Source organism: Mycteria americana, chromosome 1, assembly GCF_035582795.1.
Source record: "Mycteria americana isolate JAX WOST 10 ecotype Jacksonville Zoo and Gardens chromosome 1, USCA_MyAme_1.0, whole genome shotgun sequence".
Classification (NCBI taxonomy): domain Eukaryota; kingdom Metazoa; phylum Chordata; class Aves; order Ciconiiformes; family Ciconiidae; genus Mycteria; species Mycteria americana.
Window position 1 is genome coordinate 62,431,704 of NC_134365.1, and position 19,103 is coordinate 62,450,806.

Here is a 19,103-nt window from a genome sequence, read left to right on the forward strand (position 1 = left end):
TTCTGTGTATTACATGTCCCGTAGTGCGTTTAGACCCCTGCGAGCAAGATGCGAAAGCACATTCTAAGACGCTGTAATACAATTCCTGACTTTATTGTGAAACATTGATCAATTTAGGACAGATTAAGAACTTTTGTATTACTGTAATTAAAAGAGCACCAGTTCTGAGGGAGTACACATAAAATCGCACTATTTAGCGAAACAGTCATTGTACACTTAACTGTATTTTACACCTAGATACCCTAGTAGGTGACTGTTAAAGAAGAGACCTTTCCCTTCCTATCAAACAGGATAGTCTTACAGTAGTTATAGCCTACTGTGCTACATACTCAGCAGTGCTAATTACATGCTTCTGGTTTCGTTGAAAATAAAATCGAATTGTAACAAATCCCTGATGCAAGATACTTTGAGCACCTGCAGGAAAACATCCATGTAAACAGCAATACATGATACAGTACACTTTAAATAACAGACAAGACAAATCCTATACCTTTTTGACAATATACTGAACAGCTTTATGCTGAAGCTAATAAACACACTCAGAATCATAATGCACACTTTCTTGATTTAAGACGCTCAGAATTAAGCCACATAATTTGGGAAGAAAACTGTAAACATCATGCCTGCCTCACAACAGGTTGACAGCATGTGATCTCAGTGAGAGCTGTTACAGCAGGATTAGAATCTACGCTAACTAGTTACAATCAATGCATGACAACTGTCACTGGCTGTGAGGAAAGGATAAAACACACTGGTACAGGAATCTGACCAGCGTGGATTGTGGTGATACTGTTTGTATCTATTGTTCAAGTATGTGAAGCACCTACTGTCATAAGATCATCAAAACTTTCATGTTTTGATCAGCTTATTGCTTTTACTTCATCTCTTCCTCACATGATAAAAGAGGGAAAGAAGATGATGGTCAGGCACAAGCATGGAATCTCATTTCTTTCTCAGTCACTAATATTGGCCAAAAATGCGTATCGTTTAAGCAAGCTCCTCAAAAGAGAGCTGTAGTTCCTACAGCTGACTTTTATTCATGGAGCAGCTGCCCTTATATTTAACGTAGGCCTTTTACAAGTAAAAAATACTAAGGAGAACACCCTCTAAGGTCTTACAGACTGAAGAGAACTGAATGTTAAAAGCTGCTAAATCACAAACCTCTTTCACCCTCTGCTAATGGTACCCAATGTAAGCAATGTAGCTGTACCCGGTTTTTACAGGGAATACGGTCTTTCAATTCCTGGCAGTGTAATCTGTTCAAAGGGGTTGTCTCCTGGTAAAGGTCAGGTGAAGAGATTAATCACACAGAATGACTGAGAGTTTAAATGCCACAGAGTTCAAGAACCACCGTTGTTGGGTTTTTTTGTTGTTTTGGGTTGTGGGTTTTTTTTTAAGGAATTCCAGTTCCTTACATTGGAATTTAAGGGGGAAAGAGACGGAGTGGTAGGGACACCTTATCCTAAAACAGCTCAGCTAGAACGTTTAGGCCCTGCCCTGTGCAACACAAATTTTCCTCCCTAGTGTTGTGACTTGAGATGATGTCTCCACTCCCTTAATCCTGAATATAGTCCAATCACTAAATAGACAGAGCTCTCTTCCCACCCAGAAAATACTCAGTACTCACAGCTGCAGAACACAACTTTCTGCACTTTTTAAGAAGGTAAAAGGCAGACTTAAAAAGCACAATTTGCTTAACTGTGCATGATTAAAAACACCACTTCATGTAAGATAAGGGTACACTTCCCATTTTCCACTCTGGATATAAAAGGATTACGAGATACCCAAATATTGAGGCATCAGTAAAAAGTATACTGCTGCTGTTACTACTACATTACGATTTATGGAATAAAATTAACCCCCCAAAGAAATCTTCACAAGTGAGAAAACAATTTTTCAAAACCTGCAAGAAATGGTATACATTAAATATAAAACTCATATACAAAAAAGGGCTAACTTTTTTTAAAAAAGTTTGAACAGTTCCTTAAAATCATCTAGTTCCTTGATTTGAGCCTACCACACACTTACTTTAGACTATAATAAAATAACTAAGGGAGATAAAATACTATTAAAATGCTTCAGTTGGAGAACCGAGGTACCAATCTTGATCACTGCATTAAAACTGCAGCATGTATGCATAGCCGAGAAGAAACAGCTCCTACGCACTGCTTCCCTCTTCTTCCCGCGTCATACCGGCATTGAACTCTGGAATCTGATCTGCAAAGGACTGGGTCATCCATTGTCCATTAGGAACTTCACCAAAGGACAACCCCTCACAGTACTGTGGATTGCTCGCTGCTAAAACAAACAAACAAAAATAATAAAACACACTTTTAAAAATGCAGTTGATACCACTAACTGAAACTAAATGATTAAAATACAGTGATGATGTATTAAAAGGATTAAAACCTAAAATGATTAAAATTATTAAATGATTAAAAACTAAAGGATTAAAAAACCCCTGAAACCACAAACCAAACCCCAACCCCCTCAAACAACCCCTAAAAAAATAATTAAAAAAATATATTTGCAGTTTCCATCTTTCCTCTCTATTTTTCAACCACCTATTCAGGCTGCAGTTCAAATTTATTTCTTTTGAGCCTCTACTTTTGTAGATCCAGATAATTTCCTCAAATTATAATTTCTTCAAATCTTCTTTGAAGGGTGACTGCATATATATAAATGAAGAGTCTAAATGTTTAAAAGAATACCTCACTTTGCAGTGTTTCCTATGAATACATTTTTTCTTCTCAAAAGGACATTCTCTTTGACAGAGTAAGGTAGACAATGCAAATTTCAATTCACAACGTAAGTGAGATTAGGACTGAAAATTCAAGACTTCAGAGGAAGGTGGTTACTCCAAAGTTACTGCTTCTGCCGTTGTTTTTCGTATTTTCTTTTAATTACAGTTGGTGGTATTTTGGGAAGTAGAATTCCCAGCTGCTCAATTACAGCTAGATTACTAGACTCATCCTTCCAATACTGCTCCTTCATCTGGCCCACCAGCAAGGGAACCACCTCAACTGCACTATTATTTTATCTGTTCCACCATTCTCTGGCTTTGCTTTCCTTAAGAATGAAAAAGAAATGAAGTACCACCCCTCTCTTTTGCTCTGAAAAGCATGATGCAGTTATGTAAGTCATTGTAGTTGAAGAGGTTTACTGTGGAAGTCACTAGTTGTGTCTGTCTGTCAGATCTTGGGAGTCAGTCAGAGTTTGGGAAAACAGTTTCAAGTTGCAGACAATTGATTTTAAATAAAGTAAAAGACTTTTCTTTATTTCTCTCTCACAAAAACTATACATTCCCTCAATTATGTAAGAGCTTAACTGCTGCTACACTTCAGATATATTGCATGAATTCTGCAAGTTGCTGAAAGGGTAGAAAGTTAAGTATTTGTTCATAAGTAACAGTTTACAGACTGAATGCCCCAAGCACCGCACTTTACCAGTTCCATTTGAAGAGAAATGGCACTGTTCACTTTCATATGGTGCACGATCACAGTAAGCTCCTCCATACGCTGCTTCATAACCTGGATCGTATTTTTCTTCTTTGACAGCCATCTTTTTAGCATCCTCTGCCGAAAGAGAAGACCTCGGGTATTAACATTCAGAACAAAAAATGATCAAAGAGCGTTTTTATCAGAGACAACTTGAAAAAACAGCCACACATTTCACAAGATAATTCGTGCTCCCCCTAGATAATTAGGATTGTACTAAAAAGAGAGTGGAATGTGTAATTCTACACCACATGGTGCAGAGAAGATGGCACATCTTTTCCCTCCCTTAAATTCTTTAGTTCTTTTTGCATGGGAAACTGCTAGTTGTGTTGTACATTACGCTATATTTTAATAAAGGACTAAGAAAATAACCACTATACCTTGTGCAAGTTGCAAGTCAAATGTGTACTGCACCTCCTGCACCTCTGTGTTTGGTGCGATGCCTTTCAGTTGATCCCTTAAGTCTTTCAGCTTTATGTAATAATGAACCTTATCTTGCGCGCGAGGAAACTGAGCACATCTTGCGCTGGATGATGGCATAACGTAGCAGAGCTTGAGACAAAGAGCAAGAAAAATAGCATTACTGGGCCCTGAACTATGAGCTAATATTTAGTGCATTGAGAATAACTTAACAGTTAAGCTCACTGTTTTAACCCTTTGTACAAACTTCAACTAGTGCCACAGGTGGTTGTGGGAGAGGATAAAAGGAGCCTTTCATTTTTCTTGGCCAGCTAGATGTCTTGCCCTAAAGAGAGGGGCTGATTATCAGCTGTTGAAGCGAGGACAATTTTCACCAGTTGTTTATGTGCTGCAGGAGAAGCAGTACCAGTATGTGCTACAAGAAGTACAATTTACAAGCGTATGCCAGAGAGTGGAGCACACACCAGAGCTCCCTCAGCAAGCAGAGCCAGAAAGTCTCCAGAGTACGTGACAGCACACGAACACCCCAAACCAGTGAGGGAGGCATCACAGGTTAATTAGCTTGGCTTCTTGGCCAGGTGTGTCTGCATCACACTTGCCAGGGTTTGAAACTCTGGAGTTAGTGTGGTTGAAGCCAACTTAACTGTCTCTATCTCTGCCGACAGCCCTAACCAGAGACATAAAGTTAGTTCAGAAAAAAGGAACTGTATCCAATACTTTTATTACTCTGCATTATTTATGAAAAAGTACTTGTAAATAGTATTATTTATCTTTCTTACAAATACTGCAGAAGTGTTTAAGAGCTACTTAAGAAGCAAGCACTTTATCACCAATGGTTCTTCAGGTGCTTATGGCAACACTTCACCTTTAGAGAAGGACAGCTTAAACTCAGCTTAAATTTGCAGCACTAGTAATTTGGGATAGAAATAAAAACAACCCAAACTTTTGAACTCACAAGGTAATGACGCTTTGGAATAAGCTACCTTGGCAGATAGTTTTGGCAGCCTTTGCCTTAACCTGTTTATAAGAACAGGTTAAACAAACCTGTTTGTGATGATCCATAGCTGGTCTCTTGAGATATCTTCCAGCACTAGATGCCTATGACTAATGCACTCTTCATCAAACTGTTTGTTTTATCTTAAGTGTCCAATTTAATTTCAAGCTGCAAATCAGCTTAAGAAGACTGAGTCTGATGGAAGTGCTTGGGCATGCCCAGATCCAGTAATGCTGTAGCTGTAGTGTGTAACAGCACAATGATGGACTTACTATTCTTTCTCCCCCACTGTGGCACTACTAGCACCATGGTTATGTTCGGTATCAAAATTCCGTCATACAAACATAGGGGGAATAGGACACAGAGAGTCAGATGAAAGCAGATGAGAGTTATCATAAAAGGATGTTTGTTTTATTCGTATTTTAGACAGTCCTCAGAGAATGCACTAACCTACTAACCATAATACACCATCTCCCAAATAAAGTCTGCAAGTCTGAAGGAGCTGCATTAAAGATGCATCTGAAGATTGCACTATCCCCCTTTCTCTATTTAAGAAGAAGCCTTTCACATCCCATGTACTTTGGGCAAGCTTTGAAGTTATCATAAGCGTGTGCAAGTCCTGAGACTTCGTTAGTTTTGAAATAACCAAAATGGAGTGCCCTGTTTTTGTTTCTTATTATCAATACTTACAGTTTCTGTGTCTGGCACCTTGTGTGGCTGCAGTCCAAATTCCAAGTTCTTAACTTTTATTCCAAAAACTTCTTTACTAAAAATTTCATAAATACCTAAAATGAAAAGAAGATAAGTTGACCAAAAAAAAAAGCTACTGACAGAACAAATTCATTTAAAAAAATCAAGGTTCTCACATTTTCCATTGAAAGCTGCTATACGAGGTTTATACTTTTGTAACTTCTGCATCAGAATTCGCCCTCCTTCCCGGAACTCTTTGCTAAAAGAGAAAGTACTCAAAATTATAATCACAACTATTAATTCATTAACAAGCACCATATTGCCCCTTGTTATCCTACCTGGAGAGGTCTTTGCTTCCAGGTGTTGTCCTTTCAACCATGTTTGTAAATCCAATCCCATATTTATGTGGCAAGGTGTGGTCATCCATATGGGTCAGCTGTTCATTACTTAGACCAGACATGAACAGACACTTCCCTGTGAAGTAGGAAGATATGCATTTGCCTTTTTCTAAGGAACAGAAAACAAACCCAAAAAACCCCCTCAACTATCAGAGTACTGGAATGCTAAAGGAAGAGTCTATGTTAACAGAGCATCAGTTAATTTGGGAAGACTATTGTCCTATCTAGAAAAGTTTAAAATAGCCCAAATTACATTATCTACTGCAAGAGGATAGAAAATCCCTAGTGAACAACAGGAATTCCTCACTGTGATCCTGTGTATGGAAACCAGACTTATTCTAAAGGTTCACGAAGAGGTTTAGATTTTGTGATTCACTTAAGCAGGGAGTGAATGTGATCAATGTGGATTTCTGTGGGAAAGAACGTAGCAAATACAAGCGTCAGTTTTCTTTTACAACCTTGCCATTGCTTCTCCTTGCACTGGGCCTCTCTGACAGAACCTGTTGACATCTTACATTCATATTTAGCCTATTAAAGTATAGTTTGGGTGATGTGCACTGCCAATCTCTTAAGCACAAATTAACCACAGCTAGCTCCTCATGATCCGGGAAGCTTACAAACATCTGGATTTGTCAGAGCATGCGTATCTGGTCTGCTTCTCAGTAAAGGAGGCTATTAGTCTGGCTAGTCTGCTGAACACTAGAGAAATACCCAAGCCTGATTTACAAGTCTGCTGGACACCAACAGCATTTTGGCTGGAGTATCACAGGGCTGCAAATTAGCCGACATGGAGCTCCACAGCTGGAATGGCTCCCAGTAAGCAAAACAGAGCATTTCAGAGTTCAGGTATGATCTTCCTTAACGAGGCCATGCTGCAGAAAATGGTATTTAAATGGAAAAATACCTAGGAAAAAATATCTGTCTGGAGAATCAGGTATGCTAGATGCACATGCCTACTGGGAAAGGGCAATTGTTTTTGCTTTTTCATCAGTTAGAAAGCTTGTTTAGAAGAGATGAATAAACGCAAACAGAAGAGGACTTGCTGAAATGCATTTTTGGGAAAATGTGTGTAGTTTTATTTTATATCAGAAATTGATGCCTATTGACCTACCCTTGATAACTCAAGTACTAGAGATTTAATTTTTATTCCTGATGTTGCACACTAATATGCCAAGAAGTTATTTGGTAATACTGTGTTTACATGACAATTCTAAACCTATATTGAAAGTCACTGATTATTCCTCTTTTATTCCTTTTTATGTACAGTATTTGACAGGAGTAGTTATGGGATTTAAATCACTCTTGGATGGTTAAAAGCAAAATTCCACACTGCATCCAAAAAAAAAAAAAGAAGGCAAAAACCAAACCAGTTTAATTAAAATGCCACAAGTTCTAAAAAAGTTCTGCAAATTCTATACGAAGAAAGGAAAATAAAAACGTACAAAAATGGTTTCCAGGTCCAGGGTAATGATGTCCTTTGTAAGCTGCCATCAAGCCAGGGTTTATGCCAATCTACAAAGATACCAGTCCATTTTAACGATGAGAACATGGCTTGCTAGTCAGGAATTTAATCAAATTACAGTAAGGACGCTTATTCTATTCTCTTTAAGTTACTGCCAATAAACAAAACTGTGTTAATAAAATTGACAATTTTATAGCAGTGTCTCATTTAGACATGCAATGTCAAAAAAGCAACTCACTGTGTGTTTTACAGCCACTGGTGTAGCGCTTCTAGTAAATAAAGTGTCAAGTAACGGTCTCTCATGACTATGTATTATACCTAAGCCTTAGACTTCTCAGAAGTTACAACTATGTTACTATGATTTTTAACAGAAAATGCAAAGCAGCTCTACACACAGGAAACAGCGTATATACTTTATCTTGCAAGATCTTGCCATATAAGCAATATTGATAAGTAAGCAGAGGAATGTAAAACATAACCAGTGAGGACAGACTATTCACTTTTCTACCTAATCTTGTAACTGTGAGTTACTTACTATTACAATGTCCAGATCAAAGGTCAAAATATCAGGTAAAGTCTTGGTCAGAAGTTCAGCTTCAGATACACCATTAAAACGGTCCACTTTTCTTTTGACTTTAAAAGTATCTGTGATCTTTTCTTGTTTGCCTTTTGACTTGGCTGATTTTTCTTTTTTAGCAGCGGGCTTTTTGGGTTGCTTTGGCTCAGTTGCTTTGGCTTTTCTTTTCCTTCCTCCTTTTTTAACTTCTGAAACACACAGCAAATACCCTTTTTGTACATTTCTAATGTTGCAGTGTGGACATTCAAAAAGGCTGAGCTAAATGTATGGATACAAAAAGAAATCAGACAGATAAATTTACCTTCAAAAGTCATTAATTTAAACAATTATCAGATGAATCTCGGTTTTGCAGGCTCAACATAGAGCTGGCTTGGGTGTCTCTGTACCACAGACACACACACTACTCACAGGCAGCCGTGCTGACTCAGGATACAAGTGTATAACTTGTATAACTTCATGACTAGGTTATGTTGTTTACATGCTGTATGCAACAATCCTTTGGAAACAGTTTAATTTCTTTTGGAGGTTATGCCAGAACATCAAAGCTTAGGTTCCAAGGAATGCGATAGTAAGTTCTAGTCTGCTATTCACACTTCAGCTTCTAAATATGAAAGTTGATTGTTACAGATTACCTACCATATTGAAGAAACTGAATAGTATGTCAAAAGCAACTGTCTCAAAGATTACCTACAGTGTAAGGTATAAGCTTGTCAGGAACACAAAACACATAGGCTGAAAGCTGCATAAGCTATTTATAATTTATTGTTTATAGAATAGATACTGTCCAGTGCATCATACAGCAAGGTAATGTATGACAGCTTCAGGATCTCAATTTGAATGAGTGACACCAAACATTAATTTTTATTTACAAAATGCAAACATAAAGTAGTTACTGTTCACTCATTTGAAACTTCCTCATCTGCTGGCCCCTAAAGCTTAGAGATTCAGTCAGCACAGGTACCGGTCTTGACATGATCACCCAGAGATTGCTCTCTATCCTTGCTCATTAATAATGTTGAGTTGCAGAACGCAACTTCAAAAGTTTGAAAACATATTTAGCAGCAATCAGCAAAGAGCGGAGGTAATCTATTACTTTAAAATTGAGACTTCATCTTATTTTCAAAATTCCTAGATGAAACTCTCCCTCAGATAAGAAATAAATATGGTGGATACCAGGGCACTGCCCTAAGTCTGCAAACTTTTTTTGGGCTGTTTTTGTTTGCACTCAGCTTTCTTACAAGAAGGACAAAAGTCATGTGAAATTCCTACCGCATCATTGGAGCAACTGCTTAGGAAAGCTGTAAGTAACTGTACTTAAGCTATGGTCTAGTTACAATGAAGAAAAGACTAGAAAGGTACAGACTTGGTGAGGCACATAAGCAGCTTTTCTTTCCTACCCCTTGAAGAACTAAGTTTTTCATGTGACGGCAAAATGCCACAGATAGTCTGACTGCTCTGAGTTGGATGTATTTCAAATGAAGCAGGATAATATTCTCCTAACTCTCATGCTGATCAGATACCTACCAACCAGACACTGTCATGAAAGATGAACAATGCCAGGGCAGCCCTTCAGATGGTAATCCTAAAAATTTTAGTTTTTTCATCATAGCAGGTAGCTGGACTCCAAATCTTTGCCTTTCACATATGCTCCTGTAAATTTCACACACATTTGGTAAGTCTTCAAGCCCTGTCTTTGAAGGTCTTACTCAACTTTCAATTTGTGCAGAAATATTAGGGAACAGCTTCATAACAGAATATTACAGTTGTCTAAAAATACTTGAAAGTGAGTCAAACAGTGTGGTCACGGTGACATCATGTTATCCAATAATAAAGCTACAAAAGAAGCCTAACTATATAGCACTTAAGATGCATCCTAACTGTAGTGAATAATACAGCCAATGAATAGAGCAGTTACAACTGTTTTAAACTGGAGGTTTTCTTCCTATGATTTCATCTGGCCAAGCATTACAACTAAAAAAGAAACATTGAAGCTTATAAAAGGATGCACTTAAACCAGCAATGTCATTGCATGAACTAGCTGATAGATTACCTTGGTACAGAGAGCTCTGACCTATATCTATATATTTAAAAGCAAGATGAAACTCAGTGTGTGAATATTTGCTATAGAATCAGAATTTAAGCACGGTAGAGATCACTGCCTTTTTTATGTGGTAAAGAGCAAGCACAAGAGTAACAGAACAAGGGGTCTTTTCTTGGCATGGTTAGTGTAAAGACTAAATGTACAAAATCCTAGTGGGGGAAAAGAAAGGCAATGTGCAAGTGCATAAAGTACAAAACTTGTGTCACATATGGGACACTTTCCAGCATTGTTTGTATTTGTTTAAATAAGCCTCACTAAATACAAACAATCCTTAGTGTATATAAGCAATTAACTATTTGCAATTACTACAACACCATTTAAACAAAAATATTTCAAATAAACAATATTATACCGTACTTCTCTTGCAGAAATTAAAAATAAATATTTTTAACTTGGACTAAAAAAAGAAAACTTCTCTAACATAATATTAAACCCCATGAAATCAGCTAAAAATGATACGTTTATCTACTGAAAAAAAAAAAATCTGCTTTTCCTGCAACAAGATAATTTTGTGAGACTGAACACTGTGAATACTATCACCTAGGTTTACTTCTTATCTTTTTAATTGTCTGGTAACAAACATTACTTAAAGAATACAACTAATCAATACTTCCTCAAAGAGCATCAAGAAACCCAATAGGTCCAAAGAAGCAGTTTAAGATCAATAATTTTCCCCCCACAATCGATTACTAACGTTTTAGCTCACTTAGCACATCCCAGTCAAACTACCTTTTGGAGGCTCCTGAGCAATGTTTGGCTCTGGAATGCCCTCTAGAGTCGGCTGCTCAGTCATGATTTCCATGTTCGGCGCTGCAGTCATCATTTGATGGAACGGAAATGTGTAAAAAGCTTGAGCTTGCTGAAGATATGCGTAGTATCTTAGAAAGGGAGAAAAGAAGAGACATAATTTATCAACAATTTAGAAATTTAGTGATGTACCAAATAGACTGTTAACATCAATCTGTATCAAGGCTGGCATGTACTGCACTTACATTCTCCAATGACTATCAACAAGGTAGTAAATTATCCAAATCCACTAATCAGTCTGAGTGCTTAGCTAGTATCAGGGGATGTTAAACCCAACATTAACAGGACAGTTCTCTCATGATTACTATAATGTGGAAGAATCACAACATTTGTAAGTGAAGCATAGAGCTTTTCCTTTTTTTTTCCTGAAAGAACACTCTGTAGCACACATTACCAAGGCAAACTGTCTATCAAACACACCGACAATTTACAACACAAGCCAGTTAAAACTCTTTGGACTTCAAGTTTCCCAAGTTTTAGATTTACTTAATGTTACATCAGTTACTTTGTCTGATATGATACAGAACGGATGAATCATTCTGGGCTACAATGCATTATGAATACACACGGCATTAGTTACTATGCAGATTATTAAACAGCTTTAACAAATCATGTGGCAGATGATGTCCAGTTATCCCACACTGGATCCCAACACAAATATTGCACTTATTCTACACAGAAGCGTTCACACACACAGAGATTCAGTTTCCTTCCATGCACAAAGACATTTTTCCAATCTACAGCTCTTTTGCTCCACATGAGTATTAGTCACATACAGCCCTCAGACCCCAACACAAACTTCTGCTTCATACTGTCATTCCCTTCTACCTATGCAGCTGTCTTCTTGTCCATAGATTCCACTGCCATACAAATACATAGAAAAGATTTCATGAACCGTAAGTTTTTAGGAAATAATTTCATCACCTCAGAGTTATTCATAGAAACACCAAATAATTTTTAGAAATATAGAAATATCTCAAAAGAAGGGACCATTCTCTCTTAGGCAATGGGTATTTAAGAATATTTAAGTATCCCACTGTAAATCTGATTTACGCCAGAACAGCCTACAGTCTTGTGATCAGGCCACCGATTTTGAACCAAATACCTGCCCTGAATCAAGGGGAATAAATCTGAACGTAGGTCTGTCAGATTCCTGGGGAAGTTGCCTAACAAAGTTACAGGAGATTTTTAGAGCACAGTAAATACCTCACCCCCCCGCCCCCGCTGGGATTTTATATAAAATACTTGTGCAGGCTACTGAACAGAACAAAACTGATCCTCAGATTTGTATTAGGAAACACAGCTGAGACATGTAGAATCCAGTTCATAATGTAATAAACGCTTAATTATACAGAGCAGAACAGAGTGAGTAAGAAAGATGTGAAATCATCTAACTCAAGAACAGTCTCTAACAAGAAGTCTCCTTATAACACGTCTTCTTATTTTACGTGTACATGAAGTCTCCTTCTTATAACGGGAATAAAATTCCCTTTAAACAGAGGAAAATTTGCACCATATCATGGGCAAGTCCTCTAACCACATGGTAATGAGATGAAAGAGAGCCTTTACCCCTACCTCTAACCCACATATGCACGTTTTTTAGATCATATTTCTTGCACGGGTGCAGAAACACACTATCTTGTTATTGATGTGTATACTATGGAACATTTAAATAAATATTTTCAGTTCCATGAGGAAAAGGCAGTGGTTTAACCCCTGCTTCAGTTCATGCTAAAAATGAAGGAAAAGAAAAGAGAGAAAAGAAGAAGATACGTCCGCTGGAACAAAACCAAATATTAAATCATTTACAAATCCACCTCTACACAAACAGGCCTCCACTGCATGCACGCGTTTCCAACACACAGCAAGCCCCGTCCCCACTGCAGCCCCGCCAAACCTAGACGCCCCTTCACACCAGGGGCAAGCCCTGCCTGCCCCTTCCACGCACCCCCTGCGCAGCGGTCTCCAAAGACACGGGCCTGCCACGGGCCTGCCCCGCCCGCCCTACACAGCCTCAACACGCCACCGCCCCCGGCACACAGGCAGCGCTCGGCCCGCCCCAGGCCGCCGGCTGGCAAACCTCCCCCCGTGAGCCCGCACCGGCTTTCCGCCCTCTTCCCACCCCCGAATAAACCCACGCACCCCCCTCCCGAAGGTCCCCACCGCACGTCAGTCCCATTTTACCCACATCAGCGCCCGCGGATGCCTGTCGTACGACCACCAACCCCACGCACCCTCTCCACGCAGAGCTCCCGCTCCGGGCGCCTCCCCCGGCGCCCACCCGGGATACACAAACACGGCATCGCGCTCCCCACAACCCAACGCCTCCGTCCACCCCCACCCCGCTCCCCCGCAGGCGCAGAGGGCCGCCCCACGGCCCTGGGCCCATCTCGCCGCGCCCCCTCTCACATCCCACCCGGGAGCGCCTCCCCTCCCCTCCCGCTTTGTGCCCAGGGCGGGCCCGGGGAAGCGGGGAGAGGGCCGCCACAGCCCGGCCCCGGCTCCCCCCGGCCGCGGGAGGGGGGGAAGGAGGAGAAGGACAACGGCGATCCCCAACACGAGGCCCGAGCGCGGCTCCGGGCCCCCGCCGGTACCTGCCCAACTCCTCGGCCTCCATGCCCGGGCGCGGAGCCTCCCGGCGCCGACGGGGCTATTGTCAGCGCCCGCGCCGGCCGCCCCCCGCCGCCCCCTCCCCCCGCGCCTCAGCGCCCCAACCGACCTGCCGGGCAGCCCCGCGTCACGTGAGCGGCCCCGGCCAATGGCAGCGCGCAGCCGGCCGGCCGGCCCGGCGAGGGCGGGGCGCGGGGCGGGGGCGGTGCCAGCGCCGGCGGGAGGCGGCGCCCCGCGGCCTCGCCCGCGGCCCCGGGCCGGGAGCAGCCGCTCGGGGGGCGGGGGGAGGCGGGCGGCTCCGCTGCGCCCGGCGGGTCGCAGGGCCGCCTCCCGCCACGCGCTCAGCCCCGCGCGGTCTGAGGGTTTCGGGGCCTACGTCACGACTTGTCACGACTGGTCCCGCGTCACCCGCAGCAGGGCACTCCTCCGCGAGGGGCGGGCCTTGATCCCCCCCCCCCGGCATCCCCGCCGCCATGCCGCGGCCGCCCTGGAGGCGGAGGGGATGACGCACGTCCGGCGCGTTACGTGTGTCTGGGGTCAGGGGGGTCGGCAGTGGGGCCGGGGTCCGCAGGCGGCTTTCCCGCCTCTGGGCTTCCTTGTGCGCGCCCCTCCGTGAGGAAGCGAGGCGACGCCGCGTTCCCGGCCCTCCCCGCAGCCATGCCCGCCGGCGTGCCTTGGCCCACCTACCTGAAGACGCTGGCGGCCAGCATGCTGGCCATGTTCGCCGGCGCCGAGGTCGTGCACAGGTACTACAGGCCTGACCTTGTAAGTGCTCGGGCGGTTCCGGTCGCCGGTTGCGTTACGGAGACTGGCGGCGTGTCTGCGGGAGGGAGGGTCTGCTGCAGAGCTTCTGTGTTAGAAAGGCCTCCGGCCTGACCGCAAAAAAATGATCAGGCCCTGAAGAAGCAGCGCCCAGGGAGGCAGGTCTGCTCCTGGGAGCTGCCTTCGAACTGGCGACCTGGTACCGAACATAAAAAAGCGATGCGAACTAATTCAGAAGGGGTTTCTGCTGCGGGAAGTTGGGTTTTCGGAAAGAGCGTGCAAAAGTGGCGAGAAGGGGCTATACTAGATTTAAATAGACTTTTTTTCCTCTAGTAATGGAAATGAAGATGACCAAAAGGTTATGTTAGAAGCGATGACAGACTGAGAGTCAAGACTATCAAAATTACAGTCACAGAAGCTCCAAATGAGACCATCCACCAGCGATATTAATGGTTGGTCTCTTGGGGGCCTTCTAACTTGTGAGCCTTATTTAATCCTGCTCTTGTATCCTTCTTGGTTTTTTAAAAACACTGTGCCGTTTTCACATCAGAAATAAGTTAAAAAATCACCATGCTTGAGCTGTCATATCAAAATATAAGCAATGAGGCTTAAATCATTGATAGACGCATAAGAATTTATGTATTTTAATAGTCTCTACTGTAGCCTTCATTACAGGCAAATAGGCATATTTATTCAGAATGATCTAATGATCTACATACCTCTTTAAACTAGCATGAATTTTGAGGAGGTACGGTTCTTGAAATGTCATCTGGTACCTTTTCCTTTTTTAAATTTCATCTCCAGTTTCAGTACTGAATTTCTAAACCAGAAAGGTAGAAACAGCGAAACTTTTTCTTGTCACCAAGAGAAAGAACATGTGTGGAAACTTCAGCTGTACTAGACATCTTGACCAAACTTACTTTCTTACGTGGCAAAAAGAAGCTTTGTTCCTTTAAAACAAACTGTCCGTTCTTCCTTTTCCCCTCCTTTTTTTCAAATCATATTTTGCTACTTTAAAAGTCAAATTACGAAAAGGTAATAGGTTAATTTTTTAAGATGTTTTGCATGTCAGAATTATACTCTGCTCAAAAAAGAGGGCGGTATAATCACAATTGAGCTATAATGCTGCCTCCTACAGAGTATGCTAATTTACTGTTTTGTGAGTTTAGCTTTTCTTCTGCCACAACACTGACATCTCTCTCCATTTTTAACAGAGTATACCTGAAATACCTCCTAAGCCTGGAGAACTGAAAACAGAACTGTTGGGTCTAAAAGCAAGATCAAGCAAAGTTCAAACTTCGCAACAGTGACCAGAATTTACTTATGTTGTGAAAACTAGAACTGATAAAATATTTGTTCAACTGTCTCAGCTGCAGAAATCCACATGTGAAACACTGTACTCCCTTAATACTTTTTTTGTTTCCTTTAAGCAGAGTTACAGGCAGCGTTAAATATAAATGCACGATGAATACTGTTGTTAAAAGTCCAATTGGTTGTGCGCCAAAATGCTTATGATTTCCTAATCTTGATTGCAGTGTAAGTATCCTTCAGAATAAAAGATGTAAACTCACATTGGCAAGTCTGATGGAATTTGAAATTTTTAAGCTAACAAGTATGGGAAGTTTAGCATATTGGAAAGTCAAGCTTTTCTGGCCGCTCATTAGACTTAAACTTACCTGTTCATCTGTCGCAGAACCCCACTTACCCATTGGCATTTCTCCCTTTTTCAAACTTTAACTCGGCGTTACTGGACGTAACCCGGAAGGTGATACAGTCAGCGATGGCACATACAAATAAGAAAGATCCCTTACTGCAGCGCTTCTTGCACTGGACTCCTCCTAATGCTGGCTGACTACTGTAACAGCAGTTACATTGCCTTTCTGTCTGCATTACTGACAGGAAATCTGCTTTGGGCCACTGTAAGGCTGGGATCTTACAACTTGGTTGTATTAGTTAAAATGGGGCAAATAGATACAAATTGCACTGAAATTATGTACATTTGTACTCCATTTGGACATCTTCTGTTTATGGCTGAGTCTGATAGCTGTAAACATACCAAACTGTGAAATAACCAGTGTGGGTTTACCTTTCAGTCCCGAAACAGGGTCGCCACAAAACTCTTGCACCAGGAGCTCGAGAAGATACACAAAGTCAACCTCCTACAAAGATGGCACAACAATCCATTTTTGAATGGTAGGCAGTAGAGCTTGTGAAGGTTGGGGATTGCTTTCCCTTGAGAAAGGTACCAACATAAGGCACATATCCTCAATTCTCACTCAGATTTAACTCAGGAAAGAAAACCACAATCTGACAGATAGAAAAGAAAAAAAGCTCCCTAATTCCTACTGGCAAAGTACTTGGAGCTCTTGTAATAGCAGAGGGATCCAGAAATGATCACTGAGGTGCTACTTTTACATCTGTTTCCAGCTGTGAAGCTGTTATGTATGTTCTTCCTAGGAAGAAACGTTTATAGTTTCTCTGTGCTCATACAGTTTTGCAACTGTTGGCTGATCTAGAAAAGCAGCCGAGGCAGGATGAGATCCTCTCCTCTCCTACTAAGTACAGGCTGTAGCTAGTATTACTAGATGACAGGCTCTCGTATCTCAGACACTTTTATCAGTGACAGCAGTCACTGACAGAAAGGCTTCAGTAAATCTCAGATGTTAAGCCCAAATGAAATCAATCACTGAGAACATCTTACTAGGTCCAGTTCTGGTGAAAGTACTTTTTCTTCACTGTACCTAACCAAAGCCGAGATTGACAACCTTCCACCTCAGTGTAAGGTAAAGTTTATTGAAGAGATAAGATGGGGCAGTTCCGTGGTATTTTGTCCCTGTTCTAAGGCAAGAATAGCAGTTTTTCTGCTACTATAGCAGAAAATATAGCAGCAACTTTTCAGTTATCCCTTTAAAAAGCCAGGGTTCACCAACCCCTTACCCTGTTACTCACACTTTGTCAGAATATCACCTCTTGCTTTCTGACGTGAAAGATGCATTTCTCCCTATTTTCTAAAGGCTTTTCAGATCTAAAGGCTGCAGAGTGAAGTCACTACTAATTTGGATTGGATTTCTAAATGTGTCCTGCTACTAATGGAAACTGAGCAACAGGGACCATTTGTTTTACCCCAGCCTTTTGTAGCACTGAGGGAACTGTTCTCATGCATGCCCATCTAGGAACAGCAAAGCTGCCAACACACCCTGTTTTAACAGCAGAGGCGACACCCCCAGAATCAGTGTGACTACGGCACTGAAAGAAATAGCCTCAGTATGACTGGGAGACACTTCTTCCAGCATTGACGCTATTTAACTTCACAAAGCTGATTCCCCCCCCGCCACCCCCAAAAAAGCAAGCTTACAACTGTTATTTTGTTCTTATTAATAGCGAACACTTGTCACTCCAGGGTAGAGAGAGCAGCTGGACCACAGCTATGTTGCACATGATATCCTCAGCTGAGGAAGATGAAGAAGCAACAAAGCATGACTCTCAAGTGTGCTCTTTATTATTTCTGAAATTGAATCGGATGTCATCCTAAAACCAATCAAGGCAGAGAACTTCAGCTGTGTAACAGAGCAAAGGTTGCTTAAGTCTGAAAAGTAATTAACAGATTAAGAATACTGTAGCAAGCAACCCTACACTTCCACTATTCCTCTGTTCATTAGCTGCAGAAGCACTTAACCATACAGTAGGCCTGAGCCACGTTTGGTACTCAGGCTGGTCAGAGATACAGATGAGTGTGTATTGATGATATACTCAGAAGTGTATCACTGGAAGTGATTATTTTAGGAAGTATTACATCAAAACCTCAGCAGCAGTTGATTGCTACAGAGCACAAAAGACAAAAGTTGCACTGCCATAGTAAGAGAACAATGCCTTAAGAAATGGTGCACCTGCCCTATTCAATAGTTTACTAACAAAGGACTGCTGTTAAAGCTGATATTGCTAGTTGGTTAGACCACTCAGTATGTTCTAGTAACAAAAGGCTCCTACAGTGCATCTAAGATACTACTGCAGTGAGCAAAAACCAAAACTAAGCTGCCATTCCCTGAAGTCTCAAACAGCACACTTCAATAAAGCCAAAGTCTCTGTGTAAACCCTAACTCAAAAACCACACTGATACATGGCCCTTGTATTTATTACAGGGGAACAGTATTTGGGCAATATAGAAGCCTAGTAAAAGTAAATGGAAAGCAAGTTCTTCAGGTTAGTGTTTAGTGCCCTCACCTAATTAGAAACAGTTTATTTCGCTTCAGGTTGCAACTTTTGTGAAGTTTGTTAATGAGTGCTTCTTAAGTAGTCACTGCGTAGAAGTACTACTCCTATGTACTTCTTCCATAGAGGAAGGCAAAAAAAGCGCCTTCAGTGTAAACACTGTCTACCAACCCTATGAAGGCATTTCAAAGCAGAGGCACTAGTGAGAAAATGCAGCGCTTCATCCAAACACCACATACAGCGAATATAATGAATAGAACAGCAAGCAGTGCCTCCAGTTCAACCTGTCTACATTAGTTTGGTGTCAGCAGATTTAGCTTGAGTTAGATTAAGTATTTACAGTGCTTCGCCATACTAAAGAGACATAGAACAAGAGTGAAGAAGTTTAGGAAGAACAGCACTAAGGAATAACTGTAACACACAAGAGCTTCCACCTTTAAAAAACTGTAGAAAGCAGGACTGCTGTAGCTACACAAGTTAAAGGTAGGGTTATCAAATACCATGGAGGATGGTGTAAGGATGGAATAAGCTCACAGGCAGTAAGCCACTTCTGGTTGTTGTTGTTCACAACTTCAG

General features: G+C 41.5%; 2 protein-coding genes across 7 annotated transcripts; one reads left to right on the forward strand and one right to left on the reverse strand.

Annotated features, from left to right (window-relative positions):
- Positions 1 to 77: 77 nt before the first annotated feature.
- On the reverse strand, positions 78 to 13,778 carry TDG (thymine DNA glycosylase). Of its 6 annotated transcripts, none has more exons than XM_075502502.1 (10): positions 13,666 to 13,778; positions 10,869 to 11,017; positions 7,997 to 8,226; positions 7,442 to 7,511; positions 5,940 to 6,075; positions 5,778 to 5,860; positions 5,602 to 5,696; positions 3,878 to 4,049; positions 3,447 to 3,575; positions 78 to 2,298 (listed from the first exon to the last, which is right to left on the reverse strand). In XM_075502502.1, exons 2-10 carry the CDS (start codon positions 10,960 to 10,962, stop codon positions 2,159 to 2,161), a joined length of 1,149 nt encoding a protein of 382 aa, XP_075358617.1. In that variant the 5' UTR covers positions 10,963 to 11,017; positions 13,666 to 13,778; the 3' UTR covers positions 78 to 2,158. The 6 variants fall into 6 exon arrangements, with proteins under 6 accessions (XP_075358617.1, XP_075358607.1, XP_075358596.1 ...); XM_075502492.1 differs by lacking the exon at positions 13,666 to 13,778 and adding an exon at positions 13,541 to 13,648 and having other exon boundaries at positions 78 to 2,295; XM_075502481.1 differs by lacking the exon at positions 13,666 to 13,778 and adding an exon at positions 13,541 to 13,648.
- A 298-nt stretch (positions 13,779 to 14,076) lies between these two features.
- On the forward strand, positions 14,077 to 15,890 carry UQCC6 (ubiquinol-cytochrome c reductase complex assembly factor 6). Its single transcript, XM_075502672.1, has 2 exons — positions 14,077 to 14,321; positions 15,533 to 15,890. Exons 1-2 carry the CDS (start codon positions 14,214 to 14,216, stop codon positions 15,626 to 15,628), a joined length of 204 nt encoding a protein of 67 aa, XP_075358787.1. The 5' UTR covers positions 14,077 to 14,213; the 3' UTR covers positions 15,629 to 15,890.
- The last annotated feature ends 3,213 nt before the right edge of the window (positions 15,891 to 19,103 follow it).